This window comes from Myotis yumanensis, unplaced genomic scaffold, assembly GCF_028538775.1.
Source record: "Myotis yumanensis isolate MYYU_CA2020_CCGP unplaced genomic scaffold, mMyoYum1.0.hap1 SCAF_3, whole genome shotgun sequence".
NCBI lineage: Eukaryota > Metazoa > Chordata > Mammalia > Chiroptera > Vespertilionidae > Myotis > Myotis yumanensis.
The window spans coordinates 191716006-191738967 of record NW_027223754.1 but is presented as its reverse complement, the minus strand read 5'-3'; the positions used below and the strand labels follow the sequence as shown (position 1 = coordinate 191738967).

Here is a 22962-nt window from a genome sequence, read left to right as displayed (position 1 = left end):
TGGGTCTCGCCCAATGTGGGTGGGGCTGGCCGGGTCTGGGTCTCCTGCGATTTTGAAGTGCATGCGGGTAGGCAGGGACTTGACTCTGGGACCCGCAGCATGCCCCAGGCTCTGACAAGAGAAAGATTTTCATATACATTTTACTAATTTTCTTTCATCTCTGACACTTATTATAGAGAAAGGGCAAATAGCAATATTAAAATATTTAATATTTAATATTAAAATATTAAAATATTTATTCTAATTAGTTCCCTTTTAATGTGCATGAATTTCATGCACCGGACCACTAGTTATGTTATAAACAGAGTCGATTTAAAGTAAAAGTTTCTTATGATTTAAGTCTCTACATTGTTTGGTTTCTATTTTACTCTTTATTACCTTTTATCCCTAGAATAGTGTGCTTACCATATATTCTTAAACTATGTGGCTTTAGTGATTTCTATCTTCAGTTCCAGATGTCCCTTTCCACTTACCTTAACTATAATCTTAGAAGATGTGAGGTTGGTGGTATCAATGGAAATGTTCGCCAAACCATGCTCATTAGTAGTAGAGCGGGAATATATAGTTAGATCCGAATGGACAACTAGAGTTTTATTGGGAATTAGCTGATTCTTCTCATCAGTTAGATGAACCTAGAAATGTGAAAATGACAGCTGGTTTCAAGTATAACTGACTTAATCAAGAAATTCTCTCACAAAGAGTAATAATGAACATAAAAAATCATTCATTAAAGCCAAAATTAATATTAGTAAAATTTTAGATGAGTGGAAATGTTTAATAATAAGATATATGTCATATATTGCCTTGATAGAATATTATTTACCTATCAAAAGTGATAAACATGAAGACTATCATAACATCAAAAGCTTTATTAACTTTTGTATGGGAAAAAAAACCAGACCAAAACCTAAGTTTTGACTCTAATATTAATAGTATTTACAAGAACAAGAGAATAATGAAATGTGAAAAGAGCTGACTTTGTAATTGCTGATAATTCTGACATGTTCATTGTATAACAATTTTTTAAAACTTTCATAATGAATCTATTTTAAAAAACTATGAAAGATATTTTTACCTTTGTACATATTTTTAAACCAATGTTATTTTTCAAGAAACAATGTGTTTGCAGAGGATCGAGCAACTGTGAGTGGGGGGAAATGAAAGTGTCCCTGCCACCAGTGTACACTGGGGGAGTAGAGTTAGAATCATTAGCATACGAAACATGTATAGCAATATTTGTAATAAAAGAAGCAGGAATTCTGGTTGTGATCACTATTCCTTCATGATAACTTGCTGGTTTTCTGTATATTTTTCTCCTTTTTAATGTTTGACCAGGTAGAGAGCAGGCTGGACAATTCTGGGGCTTAAAGGACACATTTTCATTTTTTAAGGACTTCCTGGCATGAATTCTGAGAGCCAAGACAATGATAAAATAGAATATAAGAAATGTGCTATTTTTTGTTTTTTAAGGAAGACTCGTGTTTAATATTACCGTGCTGGTTCAGAGATCAGGCCAGTGGACTTATCAACTGAGTTGTTTAGACTACAGTAATATTTTTTTCAGACACATCATTAAAAACTGCCCCAGTGGCAAAACAATGTTCTATCTAACCTAATGTTCTTCTTCTGAGTTATTAATAGAAGGTTTGTGCAGGAGAATGGCATTTTTCCGTGCCTGCCACCCCAGTTCCCACACCCCAACCTGCTGACTCCTCTACCTTGTCTGTTTCAGCCGTACCAAACTCCTTGCTTTCCTCTAGCACTTGCGAAACTTCCTGCCTTAAAGACTTGGTAATTTTTGTCCTATTCTCCTGCATTTCTTTTCTCTTATATGTCAACATAGATAGCTAACTTTCTCACCTTTGCTTCTCTATCAACTTCTCAGTGACAAACAAGGGTCATGTCTTAGGGGCACATGATTCTTTATCCATTTATTCAACAAATAATTATTGAACACTTGCTATCCCTAAATATAGCTTTCATTGAGAAGGAACAGTGACCAACAAGGCAAAAATCTCTGCTTTATATTCCAGTGAGAGGAGCTAGGCAATAAACAATCAATATAATAAGTAAACACATTATATAATATGTCAGTGGGGGGCATGCAGGAGGCAGCCAATCAACAATTCTCTGTCATCATTGATGTTTCTATCTCTCTGTCTCCTTTTCCTTTTCTCTCTGAAATCAATAAAAACATACTTTTAAAAAAGAAAAACAAACAATTTAAAATCAAAACAGATTAAGCCTCACTCAAAATAGAATTACTGACCTAGATGATACGTATGAGAGCAAAAAAATTATGAGTTGAAAGGGATTTGAAAAGGAAATAGTTTTGATATTCAGAGAAAAATGATCCAAAATAAATATCACATGTGTCTCCCAAAGCATACTAACAAATAGAAAAAATATTTTTAAGAATAAAGACACCACGATTTTGAAATTTAAATTGCTATTAAACCTAAAGGTCATCTTTTGAGTATAAAATAGTCAAAGGAATCCACAAATCCTTATTTTGCCTTCTATTCAAAACACCAAATCAAATGTAATATTATGGGAATTGGAATTCATTTCAGCTCTGCCTAAAGATGGAAACCTTTGTGTGCAAACAACCCTCAGGCACAAAGTAGTACACTGCTCTCTCATGTCAGGTTTTCCAGGAAGTACTGGGTGATAGACACCACATTTAGTTGCGCTCCCGGTAAGTCCTTTGGCTGAATTATTCAAAACAAACAAAAAACTATGAGCTGAGAAAGAAAAACTGTCACTCTGTCACTGATCTAATTACTTGACTGCATCCCTCCATTTGCACTGATTCAATTTTCATTGATTTAACTTGCTGCTCTTAAAAAGTGAATCTTTCTGGTTGAAGTCTCTCTCCTTCGATTTCAGAAATGGAGTGCTTGCCATCCAAGGTAAATTATCCTTTATTCCCAAAGTAAGGTGAATTGGATTAGCAGAAAACTATTATCAAGGTTGTATAATTCTTTTAGGACAAACAAACATCTAGAAGATGCCAAGAGAAAATTCACATTGGATGATGAAAGCGCTAGTAACTTTGTGTTCAGCTCTTTAGATGGAAGAAATGTTGCAGGAAGAAAGTATTAGTCTCTTGAATTACTTCACTCCCTAATATCTATGTTAGTTCTACAAAACCACACATAACTGTAAATGAACTTGTGAGGATTATGGTAGTACAGGGATGAAGCATGAGTTCACTGCACCAGTATTGGATTTGCCATGAGCCCAATATTGGGCACAGCATCCCAGTAGCATTGAGGAAAAACCATAGACTATAGAACTTTCTCCAACTGAACTGCAGTGACCTAATTGCCTGTGAATATTCCAAATAAAATCTATTGGATAAAATTTAAATCTGTAGGGATAACCACAGCCTTGGTTTCACTTTATATTCTGAGCAACAATATTTAGTAGAAAAAGAGTCTCACATAAATGCCAGATTTAGTCATCTACCCATGCCAGAAAACTGAGTGGCAACCTTATGCTCAAACGTCTTACCAAAGTGAAAATCTCCTGAACTTCATTTTCCAGAATCATTCACTGGGCATTCCCCTTAAACCTACTCATAGGGGAGGTTCTCTCCCATAAAGGTTTGCTTTTCACAACATTGTGTCTGTCTTCAGAATTTGTGGTTACTATTATTTTATCTGTTGCCTTTATAATTCTTAATATTATCCTGCCTACTTGCTTTTATTTCTTTTTTTCAAAATATATTTTTATTGTTTCCAGAGAAGAAGGAAGAGGGAGAGAGAGATAGAAACATCAATGATGAGAGAGAATCATTGATCGGCTGCAACCCCCTGACCCCTCCTCCCAACTGGGGACTGAGTCTACAACCCAGGCACTTGCCTTTGTCCAGAGAGAGAGAGAAACCCTATTGGTTTTGCTTTCAAAATACACCTAGAATCTGATTGCTTCTTACCATCTCCTCTCCTACAATCCTGGTCCAAGCCACCTTTATTTTTTACCTGGATTACTGCAATGGCCTCTGTCAGGTCTTTTTGCTGCTACTTTGCATTCTTACAGCCTGTTCTCTACACAGAAGCTAGGTGATCATTTTAAAACATAACCAGATCAGGTCACTCCTCCATGCAAAACCCTGCATTGGTTCCCAGTTTAGCTCTGTGTTAAAGCTGAAGTCCTAATAGTGACCCTCAGTTGCCTACTTTATCTCCCCATTCTGATTTTCATCTTCTTATCTTGTTCTATATGCTCCTCTTGCTTTCTCTTTTCTGGCCATAACGACTTAGCTGCTGCTCCCCAAACACAGAGGACACGCTTCTACCTAATGCCCTTACATTTTACTTTTTCTATCTACACCCGCTGCCTCAAATATTCTTCCCTCAGACATCTATTTGGCTAACTCCTTTACCTCCCTTAAGTTTTTGCTCATATCTCATTGCCTCAATAAAGTTGACCCTAAATTTCCTACTTGGTATTTTAGTCTTTTTTCTTTTCTCATGAATTATCAATAGTAACTAATAAGTGTGAGAGATGAGAGAGAGGGAAGGAGTTAGGTTGATACTCATATGATTGTTTGGTGATGATATTATCACACACTGGATAGGAATCCCAGTAGAATATTCTTTGGGTGTAGATGATGGATCCCATTGAGGTGCCTATTGGACATTTGGTTAAAGAATACAGTAGGTAATGGCATACATGGGGCTACATGGAGATATAGAGGCATTTATGTTGAAATCATAAAAATACAGATGATAATTTAAATCACAAAATTTTTAGTATGAATAGTAACAACAGAAGAGGGCTTGCTACAATCATTAAGAAATATTATTTAATATTTGGGAAAAGAAATTAGAACCAAAAAAAGATGAACAAGTTTCCAGAAAGAGAGAAGAAAAATGTGTATATTATGGGAAAGAAACAAACACCTTTAAGTGATGATAGAAAAAAAATAAAGGGAAAGAATCTGAAACTAAAGAAAAGAGAAAGACAAAATTGATGAAACGAGGAGGGGGCCAAAGAGGAGGGGGCTTCTAGAAGATGGTAAAAGGGATTTAAGTATTTCAGGTATTAAATGTATAATTTATTTCAAGATGCAAAATAATGTGTGATTACTATGTAAGAACATGACAGATGGAATGGATTCCCATGGTCTAAAGTATATTTGTGTGGAGGGAAAAGTGGAGCAAGTACCAGATGATGCTCTGAAAACACAAGCCTTATTTAAACAAGATTTATACAGCCTCCACTAACTAATTCATGGTGGTCTAATTTACTTCTTAACACACACACACACACACACACACACACACACACACACACACATCAAAGCTTGGAGTTTTCTATTCAAACTCTTAAGCTGGAATGCTCCTTATGCCCAAGTTTCTGTTAAAATTGGAACTAGGGAAATGAGTGATTTTCTGTGAAAAATAAACTAGAGAGAGGTTTCAGGGAAAGGGTAAGTAACAGAGCTATATTGTTCATCTATAGTCTCCAATTTTTTCAAAGATATTTTGGCCTTGGTTCCTTATTACCTTCCATTCTCATTGGAACACCAAGAAATTTTGCAAATGTAAATAGTAAACCGAAGACTTTCTCTGTGCCTCGAGGTATAGCAAGTAGTTGACTCTGCATACCTTCCTTGCTTGCTTATCATTTGAGGAACAATATTACTATGTGAGCGGACTAATACTCACTACATGTCAAATAAAATGCAGACTAAGAATTGATCACTTACTTTGGGAAAAAAAAAAAGTTTCCCACCAAGAGAAATGATTTCTCTTAAAGCAAATTCCCTTCATTTTTTCTTGAACCTTTAGCACAAAATATACTAGAAGAGTCACATTTTTCCTTGAGTGGAATCTTTGAATAGCTATAGAGCCTGGGGTGTTTTTATTTTATTTTTTAAAATTTTAACTTTATTATTGAAAGTATTGCAGATGTCTCCTTTGTTTCCTCCAATTGACCCACTCCACCCTGCTCATATACCCTCTAGGCCAGTGATGGCGAACTTATGACACTCATTTTTTTGGTTGATTTTTCTTTGTTAAATTGCATTTAAATATATAAAATAAGTATCAAAAATATAAGTCTTTGTTTTTACTATGGTTGCAAATATCAAAAGATTTCTATATGTGACACAGCACTGGAATTAAGTTAGGGTTTTTCAAAATGCTGACACGTCGAACTCAAAAGGTTCGCCATCACTGCCCTAGGCCTTCACCACACTATTGTATGTGTCCATGTGTTATGCATATAAATCCTATGGTTAATCTCTCCTCCCCCCCACCCCTCTGAGATTTGTTAGTCTGTTCCATGCTCCCATGTCTCTGGATCTATTTTGTTTGTCAGTTTATTTTGTTTAAGCCTGGGGTGTTTTACAAAAATAAGAATAATTATGTCTTTTTTTTTTTAAATCCTCACTTGAGGATATTTTTCCATTGAGTTTTAGAGAGTGGAAAAGAGAGGGAAAGATAGAGAGAAATATAGATATGAGAGAAACACATCAATTGGCTGCCTCCTGTACACACCCAGACCCGGACCAGACCCGGACCAGGCCCACAACCGAGGTATGCACCCTTGACTGGAATCAAACATGTGACCCTTTGGCCTGCAGGCCGATGCTCTATCTACTGAGCCAAACCCACCAGGGCACGAATAATGATGTCTTATCTACTCATCTGATGCGGCATGTTTTGGTAAAACAGGAGAACTGAGATGGTGTATGAAGTGTGGGAAACCTTTTATTGTCTTCACTAGCTGATAAGCATAGACAGAGAACGCCCCCCCACCCCCCCCAAGGCTGGGTGCCTTTGAAGCCCTAGCAAAGGTCCAAGCTAGGTGCCACCTCTGTTTATCCAGGCAGTGGTAGCTGAAGCAACTTCCCCATTTATTTATTTATTTATTTATTTTTTTAAATATATTTTATTGATTTTTTACAGAGAGGAAGGGAAAGGGATAGAAAGTTAGAAACATCGATGAGAGAGAAACATCGATCAGCTGCCTCCTGCACACTCCCTACTGGGGATGTGCCCGCAACCAAGGTACATGCCCTTGACCAAAACGGAATCTGGGACCCTTGAGTCCGCAGGCCGACGCTCTATCCACTGAGCCGAACCGGTTAGGGCACTTCCCCATTTATTATTATGTAAATCCTTGCTGATGGGCTAGTCTGCCTGTTGCCAGGGTCACCTGCCTAAGGGCTATGCTATGGGTGTATCCCAGATCAATAAAAGCTTGGTGAGGCCTGAGCACGGGAGGAAGTCCTTCCTCCAGAATTGGACTTACTCTCCTGGTCCCCCAATATTTCCAAATTATCTCGTGTATTTTCTCTGTCATTTGTGTGTGGCTCTGCTTCCAGTTCCTGAACCCTGATCCACGCGGGACATGGGAAGGAAACACTCAGCAATGAAGAAATTATTAACACAGTAAAATAAACTTCTGTAGCATCAGACATGGATGGACCTTAACAATTCATCTGTGATAAACCACTTATTATGAGCCAGCTGTAATTTAGCTATTAGAAGGGAAGCTACAAAAATAAGTAAGTCTAACTATCTTCTATTAAAATACTGTATTTTAAATTTGTGGAATATTGATGGAACACTCTGTTTTCAAATTTCTTCCCTCCAAAACTGGAACATTTACCTATGGATTTTTCTTGTCTGCAGCAGTAGCTCAGCAGTCAGAAGCCTGTGTTAAAGTTAGTAGTGAAATTGTTTTCATTTCCATTCCCATTTTCTCCAGTTTTTTCCTGCTCACTTTTCTCAATCTGAATTCATTACATGGATAGTAGTGTTCCAGGGGTGGGCAAACTTTTTGACTCGAGGGTCACAATGGGTTCTTAAACTGGACCGGAGGGCCGGAACAAAAGCATGGATGGAGTGTTTGTGTGAACTAATATAAATTCAAAGTAAACATCATTACATAAAAGGGTACGGTCTTTTCTTTTTTTTTTTTTAGTTTTATTCATTTCAAACGGTCGGATCCGGCCCGCGGGCCGTAGTTTGCCCACGGCTGATTAAGCGAAGGACAGACTTCAAGTATCACTTTTCAGTAATAAGTGATAAGCTCAGAAAAAAGAAAAATAATTTATTATGATAAAATGCCCTTGGATTACCTTCTCAATCATGAACATAAATCACTAAGTCCATCCATCAGTCAATTTGTGACTCTCTAAGCCAGCCGTGGGCAAACTACGGCCGGCGGGCCGAATCCGGCCCATTTGAAATGAATAAAACTAAAAAAAAAAAGAGACCGTACCCTTTTATGTAATGATGTTTACTTTGATTTTATATTAGTTCACACAAACACTCCATCCATGCTTTTGTTCCGGCTCTCCGGTCCATTGTGGCCCTCGAGTCAAAAAGTTTGCCCACCCCTGCCAATGCCCCCTCATTTTTTGATAATCTTTTACTGAAATATTTCTGTGTGTTTTTGTTGTGTTTTGGTTTTTATTTTCATTTTCTTGAACTCACATGAAATTCTCTTCAATTTAGTCTCTTTCTCTAATCATCAACTCTGACTTTCTCTGGATGTTGGGGATTCCATATTTTCTGTATGTCACAATGTCTAAAAACTTGAATTTAGTATTGACAATAATATATAGTTTGCTACCAAATGAAGTCCTGTGTTTTCTAGGATGAAAATTATGAATGAAGTACTGAAAGAAAAAAAAGTCATAGACTCAAATGTGAAATCACAGCATTTAATGGGTAATAAGGAAATAAAATCTGAGAAGTATAACAGGTTACAGACTATGAGTGGTTTTCTTTCAGTTGATTCAGAAGGATAAGTTTGTTCAAAGCAAATAGCTTTCCACCTGGGATTTAAAAACATAATGAAATATAAATAAATATATAAATATACAAACATACCTATATACACACAAATACACCCACATACACATTTAACATATACATGACTATGTATAAATAGATGTGCATGCATATATAATGACCTATCAACTTATAAAACAAAAATGAGAGATTTTTTTAAATGAGAAATTTGTAAAAAGCATATACATAGCTACACATTCTTTCAAGCTATTTTAAAGAAATTAATAAAATCTTAATGACTATGAGAATACTCATCCAATATCCCAACCTCCATAAATGCCAGAGACCTCTCTTTGTGTCATTCATTGCTATCTTTAGGTTTTCATTTGCTTACCAGATGTGTTTTCAGTGTTTTATGATATGCAATTTCCTTACCTTTACCTGTGCTTTGTTTTCTCATTGGGAAACTGAAACACTGTTGACATTGTAAAAAACAATGGCATATTCATCTGGAAAATAAAAGAAAAATTTATCCTTATTAAATCTCCAACTTTCTATAATCAGTTAAGTCAGACAATTGTAGATACATTAGGTCTAATCTTTTCAGTAATTTTGCAAGAGAGCCAATCACTTCTGTTTTTGAAATCCAACAATATCTTATTGAAATTTAAGGCACTTGCCCTAGCCAGGTGGCTCAGTTGGTAGGAGCATTGTCCCTTATAGCAAAAGGTTGCAGGTTCCAATCCTGGTCAGGGCACATACCTAGGTTGCGAGTTTGATTCCCCGGTTGGGGAATGTACTGGAGGCAACCAACAATGTTTTTCTCTCACATCATTGTTTCTCTCCTCTCTCTCTCTCTTTCTCTCTCTCTCTCTCTCTCTCTCTCTCCCCCACTTCCTATCTCTCTAAAAATTAATAAAAATATATCTTCCAGTGAAGACTAAAAAAAAGTTTAAGGCACTTGATGAAATATATTCTATTAGTAAAGAACAGAGCCAGAATTCAAATACTTCCTGACAAACTTCGTATGACATTCAACAAGGAAATGATATCACTAACAATCCAGGGAAATTTTGTGTGGTCTCTATAGCATCTTAGTAATTGGTTTGGAACCTAATCTGGTAACATTTTCCTATAACATTTCAGAATATTGTCCATTCCCCTTCTCAAATTGAAATTCATAAAGGGTAGCATAAAATGATAAGTCTTGCCAGTAACAACAACAACAAAAAGGAGTTGACACTTAGCATAGTTTATATTTCAAGTGACAGGGATGCTCTTGCACATTGTGTCTAAAGGATTCTAGGTTTGAAAAACTCTGTAATTGGAAACTGGTCCACTCTGTAGATATATCATGAAGTAAAAAAAAAATCAGTACAAAACCATTTATTGTATAGTCTTTGTAGACTGAAGGTGGTTTTGGAAAATTTGGTAGCTCAGGGATTGTTAAGATTTAGATATGATGTTCAGTAGCTTTAGGGCATGGTTGTTGCTTGCCTACCTTTTTCATAATAATCGTAGACCATAACTGGGGCTGGCTGAATGTTGGACACAAGGTTGCTTTGCTCAACAGAGAAAGTGAAACTCTTTGCTGTACCAGAAACCTATAAAGACACAAATTACAAATACATCAGAGTAGATGTGGAAACAAAATCCCTGAGAAAATATCTCCAAGAGTTCATGATCTACCCAATTAAATAGATCTACGGTATTAATATCTTATATAATTTTATGTAATAACTTAATATTAAATAATTAGGTAACATTAACTTGTATATAAATTTAAGTTCCATTGCTTATATTGAGGTGCAAGAAATTTAGTTGAAAGCAATAATGCAGGCATTCATGTGAATGGTAATGATATACACATAGAAAGAATGATTCTAGAACTCATGCCACCTTCACTGGAGTTCAAGTCAAAACTATAAAAGAATTATACATCTACTCTGTGACCAGACTACGTTAGATGCCGTGAGGAGTGAAAAACAGGGAAATTATGTTTCTGAACTTGAGAATTACCTAGTCGGGCAGTCAAGACACATGAAATAACATTAGAGTTAACAGGGTTAAGATGAGCACTGGGATAGAAGACCACTGATAATCTTTAATGTCCCATATTTTTGAGAAACCCTGTCATGTATAGCTACAAGAAATAGACTCATCCAATTACTCTCAGAAGAAAAAAAAGAACAAACCCTGGAAAAAATTATTGCTCAACTTACATTTTCCAAGTAGAAAAGAACATGGTTATTCTTGACTTCAGTCTTCATCACTTGGCCATTGTTTTCAAGCTTTGAAGAAATTGTCAGGGAAGGATGGGGAATAAATATTAAAGAGTATTATTCTGGTATTGAATACTTCATAATTTTTTTAACCAATTGTCAGGAACCTATATTATGGAATGTTCCCTTGTGCCATTATGTTTGCATAAGTTTAGTAGAATTAAAGTAAGAAATAGATTATAAGCTATGAAAATAATGTCTGTTAATTGCTCTAAGTTAATAACACCACCCCTCCACTGTTACAGCAAAAATGAAAATGTGAACTATGAATAAATTTGTTTAAATGAAGAATTCCACAGCTTGGTTTCGCTAACCAGTTATTTCTTCTATACACTATTGCTTTTCCTGTGCTGAAAGATTGGACTTCTATTATTTACCTCCTCAGTGCATGACATGACTGGAGTAAATCCTGAGAGCATTTTTACATCAACAAGGACCATTTTGGAGATATTGCGCATTCCAATGTATCTGAAATTTAAAACAAAGCACAATGTAGACATCAGTTTAGAAAAGTGACTTATTTTACCATCAGGGTTGTGGGTACAAACATACTATATATATATATATATATATATCCCTCTCTCTAACCTGGGAGTTGATATTAAAATGGACACTTACTTGACGGTTACTGTCAGCTCAAAATTACTCTGGAATCTATCTGAACAGTTTTTCTTTGCCATTTCCAAGGAAAGGAAAAATCCAGATTCCTTCTCAGATGGTAGCACATTATACCTAAGGGTAGCCTAGGAAAGATAACAAATCATTAAAAAAATCCATCCACTTTTTTTTTTGGAAAATCTGAAGGACTTATTATTTCTCTTATTTCCATGATTAATGTACATTATTTTATATCTCTACTTATCAGGGAATAAGGCTAAATGTAATTGTTTAGTTTTCAGAATACACACAAATCTTTAACAACATAATTTAATACAAATATCAGAATGCTTTTTTTTAAGAATGCTTTTTAACAGTGAAATTCCTCAAGAAACTTCCCAATTACCGAGTTATCTTTAAGATTAAATACCTCTTCATAAAATAACTTGCATTTTCAGCTATTAAGTAGAGCATATCAATGAGAGAATGAGTAGAAATAATAATGGAATTATGTAAAATGGTAAAATAGCACTTCATATATAACTGAACTGATAGCCTGACCTTTTTATTGGCAACATTCATCTCCCTCTCAGGTAGATTTCCATTACCTGAATAAATACAAAACCTTGTCCTTCTACATCTACTGTGTATTCTCCATATGCTTTTGTTAGTTCTGAACGTTGGACTAGTAAGCGGTTGTCATCGTCAATCTGGAAAGTCTCACTGGATTCTTCGTTGCTAACGGTGACATTGTTTTGACCGTTAGAGAATGTTAGCTTCATGTAACGGGTTATGGCAAGAAGACAGACAGCAGTGTCCTGCATGGAAGAGTACAACCTATAGTACCAACTCCATTATGCTGCAGTATTAGTTATCATTAACAATGAAATTTAAATCAGTCCATGGAACCATTCCTAAGACAGGTCAATCTCTCTATATAAAAGCCTAATATGCAAATTGTCCCCACAGGAGTTAGATTGGGAGACCGATCACTCACTATGATGTGTGCTGACCACCAGGGGGTGGTAAAAAACAAAGGAAGGGCCTGACTGGCAGCTGGAAGGCCCCAATTGGCCCTGATAGGTGGCCAGGCCTAGGGACCCTATCTGTACATGAATTTCGTGCACTGGGCCACTAGTAAAACAATAAGAAGCAATATCCTAAAGGACAGGAACATATATTTGCTTGTGCTAGTTTTCTACCATTAAAATTGATTTTCTTCTACAAATCTCAATCAAATTTTATTTTTCTAAAGAATTATATAAAGTATAATCTCTGTTTTTGTAAGTAGTGCCAAACACTTTCTGAAAAATCAAGATGTTATGTAATTAACCTGCCTTGGACAATGCTTATACCCAACTATCTTCAAAGAGAGAAGTCTGAACCTCAGAATGTGATTGTATTTGGAGATAGCTGTTAGGAGATTCACAAACATGGTTTTAGTCAGAAGCCAAGACTGAAAAAAAGGAAAGAGGGAAGTGATGATTTTCCCTGTGGGAATAAAACTGCATGTCTTTGCATTTAAAATTATTTTTCCTGCTAAGGAAAAATATACATAATTGTTTTTCATAACTATTTTTTTCTGTTATGCACTCATTTCATCTGTTTTTCCCAAAGTGCAGACAACAGAAATAAAGAAAAATACTTCTTCTTGGTTGATATGTACTTTAACTGTAATATCATCAGCTATCTAACTTATCATCAAGACTCTGGTGTTTATGACAACAATCTCTTCTAGAGTTACATTTTATTTTTACTGTGTAAATGGAGATATAGGTCGGGCAAAATTCCTTGAAAAGGAACCTCATTTTATTAATCTGTACATAAATAATTCCTAGTAGAGTCCCTGATACACAAGAAGTGACCAATAAACCATTGTGAACTGACTAGAATAGGATTTAAACAGCAAATATCCTTTATCTTTGCAGGTATTTTCTATGATTACCTTTGCTGTCAAATATTGTTATTAGTACCAGACTCACACCAATTACCTGTGTGGAAGAGAAGCCTCCTTGGGAATTCATTTGTTGAGCAACCCACTGCACAATCTGACTAGCATAGGTGAGGTCAGGAGCTTTTTGGGAAATGATGGCCAACAGCACATAGCAAGTCTTCTCAGTGTCGGCAGAAGGTGCCGGAGGAATAAAGGATGGGGGTGCTTCTGTCTTGGATTTCTTAGCTCTTTCCCAATATATTACATTATCTGAGACAAAGAAAGAATTTTAACACAGTCCCTATAAAGAGAACTTATTACACATAAGAATGATGCAAATTCCATTCTCGGCCTCTGTTATGGACTGAATTGTATCCCTCAAAATTCACATGTTCAAGTCCTAAATGCCAGAGCCTCAGAACATGACTCTATTTGGAGATAAGGCCTTCAAAGAGGTGATTAAGTTAAAACAAGGCCGTTAGGGTGTGCCTTAATCCAACCTACTTAGTGTCCTTAAATGAGGAAAGTTGGATACCTGAAAGGGACACCAGGGGTGCATGCACACAGAAAAACCCCACAATGTGAACATGGAGAGAGAAGATGGTTATCTACAAACCAAGAATAAGGCTTCAGAAGAAACCAAACCTGTTGACACCTTGATCCTGGAATTCTATCATCAGAACCATGAAAAAATAAACTTCTGTTATTTTAGCCGTCTAGTCTGTGGTATTCTATATGGCAGCCTTATGAAATGAATATAGCAACTTCTTAAGGTCAAAAGTGGTATGTGATTAAGTTTTACAAGCAGTTTTTATTATCTATGGTATGGTCACTATGCTTGATTTACTTTATTTCACTCATTTAAAAAGAAACTAGTAGAAAATATATAGTATTCTTTAAAGACAAAGGGCCATTTGGAAATTCCATAAGGGAAATAGAAATATACTAGTCAAGAAAGTGTTCCTATATGAATGCTAAGGAAGTTTCATCACTTTATTCCCAAGGTCATCTCTATTAGAAAAAGTAAATAATAATTACTTTCTTTGGTAGCAGATTGATCCAGGACCTGGAGTAAGGATTCCACCTGCTCCTCTTTTCCAGCTAATGCAAAAACATAAGCCAGCATTGCATGATTATAGCCATTGGTGACACCATTTTCCAATGCCTCCTCCAGGAAAAAGAGCCCGTGTCGCAGAGCAGGAAACTAGTCATGTAGAAAAACAACATATTTTAAAATTATATACTAACACTTCACAATCTTGCTGAATAAACTAATCATTCTTTATATCTTAGGTTATGTATCCTTAAAATATATTTTATATACAAACCTGTCCATATGTATGCATATGTATTTTTCTTTATAAGTATCAATAAAATTAATTTTGGATGGATTACTAGTGTTTGAGAAATAAAATTTAAATAATCTAAAAATGCCTTTTCTATATCTGATCAGTCATATTTCAGTTAACAATATAAATTTCTTATATGTGGCAAAGAATAAACATTTACTTAAGATGTGTTATTCTAATACTTAAAATAGAAGCTTATATTTCTTTTTTTTTTTTAATATATTTTTATTGATTTTTTACAGAGAGGAAGGGAGAGAGAGAGTTAGAAACATCGATGAGAGAGGAACATCGACCAGCTGCCTCCTGCACATCTCCCACTGGGGATGTGCCCGCAACCCAGGTACATGCCCTTGACCGGAATCGAACCTAGGATCCTTCAGTCCGCAGGCCGATGCTCTATCCACTGAGCCAAACCGGTTTTGGCGAAGCTTATATTTCTAAAGATGATTTTTGAGATAGACAATGATCCTGAAAGTTCCTAGTATCTTTTTTCAGGAACAGAGTGTGCAATCAGATCATTTAACCTTTGGATTAGGAGGCAGCCAAGATGAACAACACTTAAGTTGAAATGTTTACACATTGAATTGGTTAAAGAAACAGAATCTAGGTTATGGTTATACTTAGTGCATGGGTTCTTAATCTAAAATTCATGGCTGAACTTCAGAAGATCTGTAAATATTGGAAGTAGTATGGAAAACTCTTTTGTGTGTAGATATGTATATTCTCCCTAGGGAAAAACTCAATAGTGTTCATCAAAGATTTCTATGGATGAAAAATAGCTTGAGTAACATCAACTCAAAGAGAGGTAATGATTGAAATGTTCCTTTGATGTTCCATCTGTTGTAAGAATTTCAAATCACTCTTCTTTCACAGTCTATTTAATATGCGTGCAGCTGACTGAAACGAAAAGATGATGGGAATCCTTACAGTAAAATTGAGCCCAGCTTCAAGGAATGCTCCAACAATATATGCAGTGAGTAAAATGTCCTCCTCCTCCTCCTCCTCCTCTTCTTCTTCTCCCTAAACACAAAGGAACAATGAGTCCTACAGGATGATAGAGCACAAAAGAACAGCTATCCTTCTGAAGTGAGACAAAGCATAAAAGAAACTCTGAAAACAATTACCATTATTCATAAACACTTGAAAATGTGTAATTTTTAAATTAAGTTGTTAATAATCATGCTGTTTGAATAAAAATTCATCGAGATCCAATGTAATAATGAAATAAAACATACAATTAATCTCAACTATACTTAATCACATATATAATTGTGGTATAAACTTAGAAAAACATTTATAAGTTATGTGGTTTGCAAACTGTGCATAAAAATACCCTGGGGAACTTATGAAATAAACCAGTATTCAAACAAGAGATTCTGATTCAAAAAGTCTGGAATACGGTATAGGGAAATGAATTTTAATGGGTGTTCTAGTGATACTGAAGCAAATAACATTCATAAGACATTTGGGGTCCACTGATCTAATATTAAATTCTTTTTTATTTATTTAAGCAAAAGGTGACTTCTCTTTAATATATATATATATATATATACATATATATATATATATATATATATATAGAGAGAGAGAGAGAGAGAGACTTCTGAGGAGCTCAGTTATTAAGGTGTAAATAACTGGAGATGTCGGGCCCTAAAATAAGATGTGGGGACCCACAGCGCACACTTAAGCTGTAGCAGGCTGTAACACCATTCCCCTGCAGTGCAGGTTTTTATTTTTCTCCTTGCTTCTTTCTCTGACCCAATTTAAAATGGACACACACAGAGTTATGGAAAAGGATTGGGTAAGATCAGACAAACTGATGTAGGGACCAGTAACGAAGCCATTAAGAAGAAATGTGGAGATATTTTAGAAGAGAACATGAAAAATTCTGTTTTCCAACATAGGAACAAGTGCTATTCTCTATCAGGGGCCTCCTATTGTGAGGAGTAGGTTTGACATAATTCAAAGACATTTTCCCATACTACATAATCGTAAGGCAATGTGAAAACAATTCACATTAAAATTAAATACCATCCGGAGTTGCTATTGACCTATATTTTGAAGTGGATTAGCTTTACATTCCAAAAATCCAAACATAGAAGTGGTGATTATGAGGAAGGACACAAGAGAAAAGCCCAGGATATCCCAGAGGCTATCAGGGCACGATAAAGTATCACGAGCAGGGATTTATAGAAGGAAATACAAATGTTAGGAGAATCAAGGACACAGAGGAGGGGATGGAGGTGGGCAGCAGTCTACAAAGGAAAACAGGATGGAGAATGCTAGTGATTTACCTAAAGATGGACAGAAAAGGGAAGGAGTGATTATTGTCAGACATACATCATCTCATCTGCTTTTTGACTTAGGGCAAGCTAGGCCTTCATGCTTTGACTTGAGAAGGTATTGGGAGAGTGCTTCATTGATACAATGTAATTCACTAGATACTCCCCCTAAATTTTTTTGTCACCCATGAATAGGAATGAATGACTTACTCAAGGCCCCTCCTTTAATATATCTTCTGGCTCCAAACTTATGAATGTTTCCTCTCTAAGTTCCTTTTCTCCCCCCATCCTCCTCTTTCTAGTTTATATCTTAAAATAGATTGCTTCTATGGAAGGGCTAAAGACAGTAAGGCAAATAATAGATTCATGAGGAGCTAGCTATATGTAGCAGTGATGCTGCTGACTAATACACCACAGGCCTATGACTTCAGCAGACTCAGAAAAGGTAATATTCACAAGAAAAAATATTCATGTTCCAGGCTAGTTAGGCCAGAGGCAGGGAAGGCAGGCAAAACAAAGGAGCAAGGAAAACATACAACTATTAATCTCTCACCTCCCAGGCATTGTGGAAAATCTTCCCATCGCTTTTAAAGGCACCATTGCTTTCCTGTTTGCTTGAAAGCCAGATGAAGGTCTGTTGTTGAACTTGTTCATCAATGAAAACATATTTCTTCATTCTCTCAAATGTCTTAAAAGTAAGGGCACTGAGCCTGTAATGCACACCACCCGTTGGACAGAAGTTGAATAAGAAGGAAATGATCATGTCAGTTACTCCACACATTCATCAGCATTGTCCCCTTTGGGTAATGGGTGCATCCAATTTGGCTAATGTTGACTAATGAGTATTGATAGCGGCTCTTTCCTTCGGGGCAATAAGATGTTTTGAATAGCAATATGTGAAAATAAGAGTAGGTAATTTCCAGCGTGTTTATACACACAGTTCTCGATACATAGTTCATTAGATTATCCTTATGTGGCGAGAGAGTGGGTGTAACTAGATGCTTTGGGGACATCTAGTGTTCCTCTCCTGAATGAACATGGGACTCTGAGAAATGCAGACTAAGTTGTGGCATTTTCCATGGCGTTAACAAGCTATGGAAGTAGAGGAGCTCTCATTAAACTTGCCATGAGACTCTAGGTATACTGCATTAGCACTGGAATAACCAACTGTTTTAGTATTATCTGATTCGCCTCTGGAAATTCACTTTGAAACCCACTTTGCTTTTATATTTCCACTGAACTCAATTGCTCTCATTTTCTTATAAGCCCTCCTCAGATCATTTCTACATTATTTAAGATAAAATTTTCATGTCTCACCATATGCTTCCTTTCTGATTCCTCCGCCAAAACATGCTATATGAGCCATCAATGTTCTTGAAAGACAGCTGCTTTTGATAGCCTAAAATACAACATTGTAGGAAATTATTTTTTAATATAAGAAAGTTAGAAGAAAAAGGATGATGTAGTATATGAGCCTTGTGTTTTGGTGTTAGATAGACATAAATTACAAGATGGTCATTTCAATTTAACTTCTGAAACTCAGGTTCTGTATCTATATTGAGAAAAAATAACTTCTACCTTGTCAGGGTTTAATGACGCTATGTGACAATATGGTTATAACAGTAAAATAATAAAATCACTCCCGCCCCCCCCCCAAAAGTATTACATGTGACTGAGCCTAGCTCAATAATTGGCATTTACAAAATTTCCTTAAGGTCATTTTGTTTGGTTATCTTTCTGAAAAGAAAACCCAAATAAATCATACCTCTGACTTTTCCTTAACATTACATTTTTACAAGGTTTATGCATTTTTTTCTGCACACAAATTCAATCACTTGATTGCAATGAAACACAATTGAAAGATAAATACAGAAGTTGATAAATGAACCATTTCTAGCTACTATTAATAACAGCAACAGTGACACACAAAGTAACTTGGCAAAATATTAGGCACTAAAAAAACCTGAACTCATAATTTGAAATGCTGCAGTGTTACATTGTGAAACCAAATGACCACACAGGTATTAAAGTCTAAAAAATCTCGAAAATAACAAAAACAAAACAAAACAAACAAACAAAAACATAGTTCAAACTCAGAATATACCTCAGTTCAGATCTATTTTTCCCCCACGGGACTAACTCATAATAATAGCTTTTTGACATCTGGATATAGGAACAACTGATTTCATCTATTATGGGCAGAAATTAACTTGAACCTTCTCACCATTAGATAAGAAAGAGAAAGCCCTAGATTTAACTTCCTCTGTCAATTGTTGAGTAGATTGCAGGTAGTCAAGGACGTAAGTATCAGACGCTAGCAGGGCAATATTCTGCTCTCCACTTCCACTGGGCATTTGCAGGAGATTCTCAAGATTCTGCATCGCAAGACCTAGAACATCCCCTAAAAATAGGAAAAGCAGAAAGTTACTACCACTTAAAGTTGGCATCTGAACATTAATAACTACAGATTAAAGAGGCATAGTGAAAGTAGAAAATATTTAAAAATTGAGTCTAAAAGGTGGAAACAAGGAAAATTTTCATGAAGTAATTCTGAAAAGGAGACAGATATGAAGGGTCAAACTAATGGGGTTTCTGGTATGGAAACTGTTTCTGAAAAATCTCATTACCAGAGAAGAGAAAGTTAAAAAATTATGTTTGCTTGCTTCTTTGTTTTTGAGAAATTGACCTTATGAACTATGAACTGTAATCCATCCCTTTCCCCAAAAGTGTTAATGCTAATGATAGATAAATAAGTTTTACTGTTGAAAAACAGAATTCTCCTATTACTGGGGATATTTCTAGCATTTATAACCAGCAAAGATTATTCTGATTCTCCAAAGGGGAATTTAATATTTCATATTAATATAATACAACTCTTTGTTTTCTAAACACCAACTATCATCCACCAGAACAAATGTTTCCTAGAGACACAGATTTGAAAATGATGCTATAATTCCTTCAGATCCTCATATGAAAACAAGTTTAGAGGATAATCCTCAATAATAATTCTGCTCCAATGGATAGCATAAGAAAAATCTCTCCATCCTGTCATTTTAAGGAATTTTTACAGACCACCTCGGTCAAGACTTTTCAAATCATTGTGAAACACAAAATTTAACCAACTTACCCACAACAGTAATAAAGGCCCTGGCTGATCCTTCTACCACATTATCTGGCAAATCCAAAACCACTGACATGGAGACATTAGTGCCTGGAAAGAAAATATCAATAAAATAAATAATGTGATGGCTTCCTTTCATAAACAATAGAAAAAGACTTGTGGGAAAAACATAAAATATATTCCTTTTAAAAAATTTACAAGTTGCTTGTTAGATGACATAAATTGAGGTTTTGATCTAGTTTAGAATAACAATACATTCAAAAAATGGTATATGCATCTGTATGTTAGATATGGCCACTATTCTCCATTAGTTTAGTGCCTATACTACTTAAGTATAAAAAATGTCAAAAACTGCTGTCTATGACATATAACGTAGCACACACACTAGGTAAATCTTGGAGATACCTATTAGTCATTAAAATCATATCATTATCAACCAGATAAAACAGTACTGTGAGGCCATGAGGCAAGCAATTGAGGGGCAGTGATTGTTTCAACCCAAGAGTACAAAAGCAAAGGTCAGATTATATGTGATTTGGGCATAATCTTGATTTACCACTGCCCCACAGTTTGTCATAATCATAGGACAAGAGAAGCAGAAAATATATAAAATAGGAAAAATAGTTTGAGGCAGACCAATGAGTTGGGTGAACTAAAAATAAAATAAAACACCATAAATACTATAGATTTTTATGGCAAAAATTATACCATAAACTTAGGAAGTGAAAAAAATAATCCCCCATTAGGTATTTAGAATGAAATCTCTGGGGAACTCGACATGACAAATGTTGATAAATCTTCATTAGGACTAAGTCTACCACCTAAAAGATCCTCTTACCTTTTGTATGGATAAAGAAACTTTGAGTCATTTCTTTTTCAATACCTTCGGGCTGTCAAAGAGTAAACAAAAACAAGCACAAAGTAATGAGTCTGGATGACCTTTTCACGAAGGAAAAGTAATCAAGTATCAACTTACATAGGTATGGCTGGACATGTTTGCCCTCGGGAGAGATTCATTCACTGTCCCCTTCTGTTTATATCTGGAAGTCACTGTACATTACCAATATCCATTTTGGGCCCTGTGCGCCCATATTTTGGATAAAGATAACTTTGTTGTCATTTGGGGACGTGACAGATGCTGATACTGTTTAGCATCTCCAATAGACAAAGTTTTTTTGCAGGTGAGGATGATGGAAACTACATAGGATTGTAAGGCAAGTAGATTTGCCTTGGATTGGAGTCAATTAAAAAGGGGAAGGGGATAAAAATAAGTGTGCAGGAAACATGAGTTAGGAGCAGACAAAAAATCACCAAGCTTGTGTTAAGTGATGTTTTGCTATTCTGGGTCAGATGACATATCCTGTGTCAAAAGTAACTATGGTCAATTAAGTCTCTTCAAGGAGAATGTCTTTTAATATTTACCCTATTAGAGATTACTTCTCATCTGGAAGAGCTTGATAGTTTTGCATGTACATACCTCTACCAACAAACTTTTGACCACAGTATCTTCCCAGTTTAGATTTTGCTGCTCATCTTCATTTGGGCAAGCACTACTTTGTCTGGACTCAGCAACTACAGTGATATTCACTTTACCTGGAAAACATTCCCAAACATACATTAAATTGACCATAGGATCCTTCTATGATGGGAAATGATAGAGTTTGTGAACCACATTTTCAATTGGAGGAACTGAATTCTATCATATTTATGCTTAGACTAAAATACATTCCTTCTCCTGACAGGAAATAATTTGGTATATTCTGTTTTGCCTGTTTTAAGATTCCTTATATTAAATAAGTGATTCATTTACTTGATTAGAACTTTTGATTTAATTCTTTTGATTTAATATTACCTATTTGCCTATATACCAATATGTATAGCCAATATACTGTTCTTATTTGTTGTTGTATTTTGTTTCTTTTTAAGAAAGCCTTCGATATTTCCCCCTTAGAACTGTGTCCCCCACTTTTTGCCATAAAGCCATACAAGTTAGTACAGTATTCTAACTCAATTGTCAGGGTAAAAATTTTGAAGACTTTGTGTAGTTAGAAATATTGAGAAACAAAATCTAAAAGGAAAAGTAGTTTTAGGCAGATAAATATCACAGATGAACTAAAACGATCTCCTAAAAATACTGGTTGTTGGTAATGGAAGGAGATTTGATTTGGGGTGGTGAGCACACAATACAGTAGACAGATGATGTATTATAGAATTGTACACCTGAAACCTACATAATATTTTTAACCAATGTCACTTTAATAAATGATACAACTTTTAATTTTTAACTCTTAAAAATATATTTATTGATTTCAGAGCAGAAGGGAGAGGGAGAGATAGAAACATTGATGATAAGAGAGAATCATTGATTGGCTGCCCCCCAGGCATGTGCCCTGACCGGAAATCAAACCATGACCTCCTGGTTCATAGGTCAACACTCAACCACTATGCTACACCAGCCAGGCACCTTAATAAATTTTAAAAACTCAGAGAAATAATACAATAAATATGGTACATGAAATATGGTACATAGAGAAAATTTTGATGACACTTAATTTTTTAAATTAGTGATAATGATAATGATGCATCTACCACATCTATCATCCTTTGTTTTTTAGAATCCTTTTAGCTTTTCCCTTCCC

General features: G+C 35.5%; 1 protein-coding gene across 1 annotated transcript in view; it reads right to left on the bottom strand.

Moving 5' to 3' along the window:
• Window positions 1-8675: 8675 nt before the first annotated feature.
• Window positions 8676-22962, bottom strand: part of LOC139007351 (ovostatin homolog 2-like) — a 35786-nt gene continuing 21499 nt past the window's right edge. Inside the window, exons 21-36 of the mRNA XM_070410706.1 lie at window positions 21801-21916; window positions 21162-21213; window positions 20330-20413; window positions 19427-19603; window positions 18520-18601; window positions 17756-17912; window positions 15848-15940; window positions 14610-14775; window positions 13630-13841; window positions 12247-12456; window positions 11660-11784; window positions 11419-11509; window positions 10982-11050; window positions 10261-10363; window positions 9195-9268; window positions 8676-8803 (exon numbers count right to left, since the gene is read on the bottom strand). Of these exons, the coding sequence (XP_070266807.1) occupies window positions 9216-9268; window positions 10261-10363; window positions 10982-11050; window positions 11419-11509; window positions 11660-11784; window positions 12247-12456; window positions 13630-13841; window positions 14610-14775; window positions 15848-15940; window positions 17756-17912; window positions 18520-18601; window positions 19427-19603; window positions 20330-20413; window positions 21162-21213; window positions 21801-21916 (1790 nt within the window). The 3' untranslated portion in view covers window positions 8676-8803; window positions 9195-9215. The remainder of the gene's footprint in view (window positions 8804-9194; window positions 9269-10260; window positions 10364-10981; window positions 11051-11418; window positions 11510-11659; window positions 11785-12246; window positions 12457-13629; window positions 13842-14609; window positions 14776-15847; window positions 15941-17755; window positions 17913-18519; window positions 18602-19426; window positions 19604-20329; window positions 20414-21161; window positions 21214-21800; window positions 21917-22962) is intronic.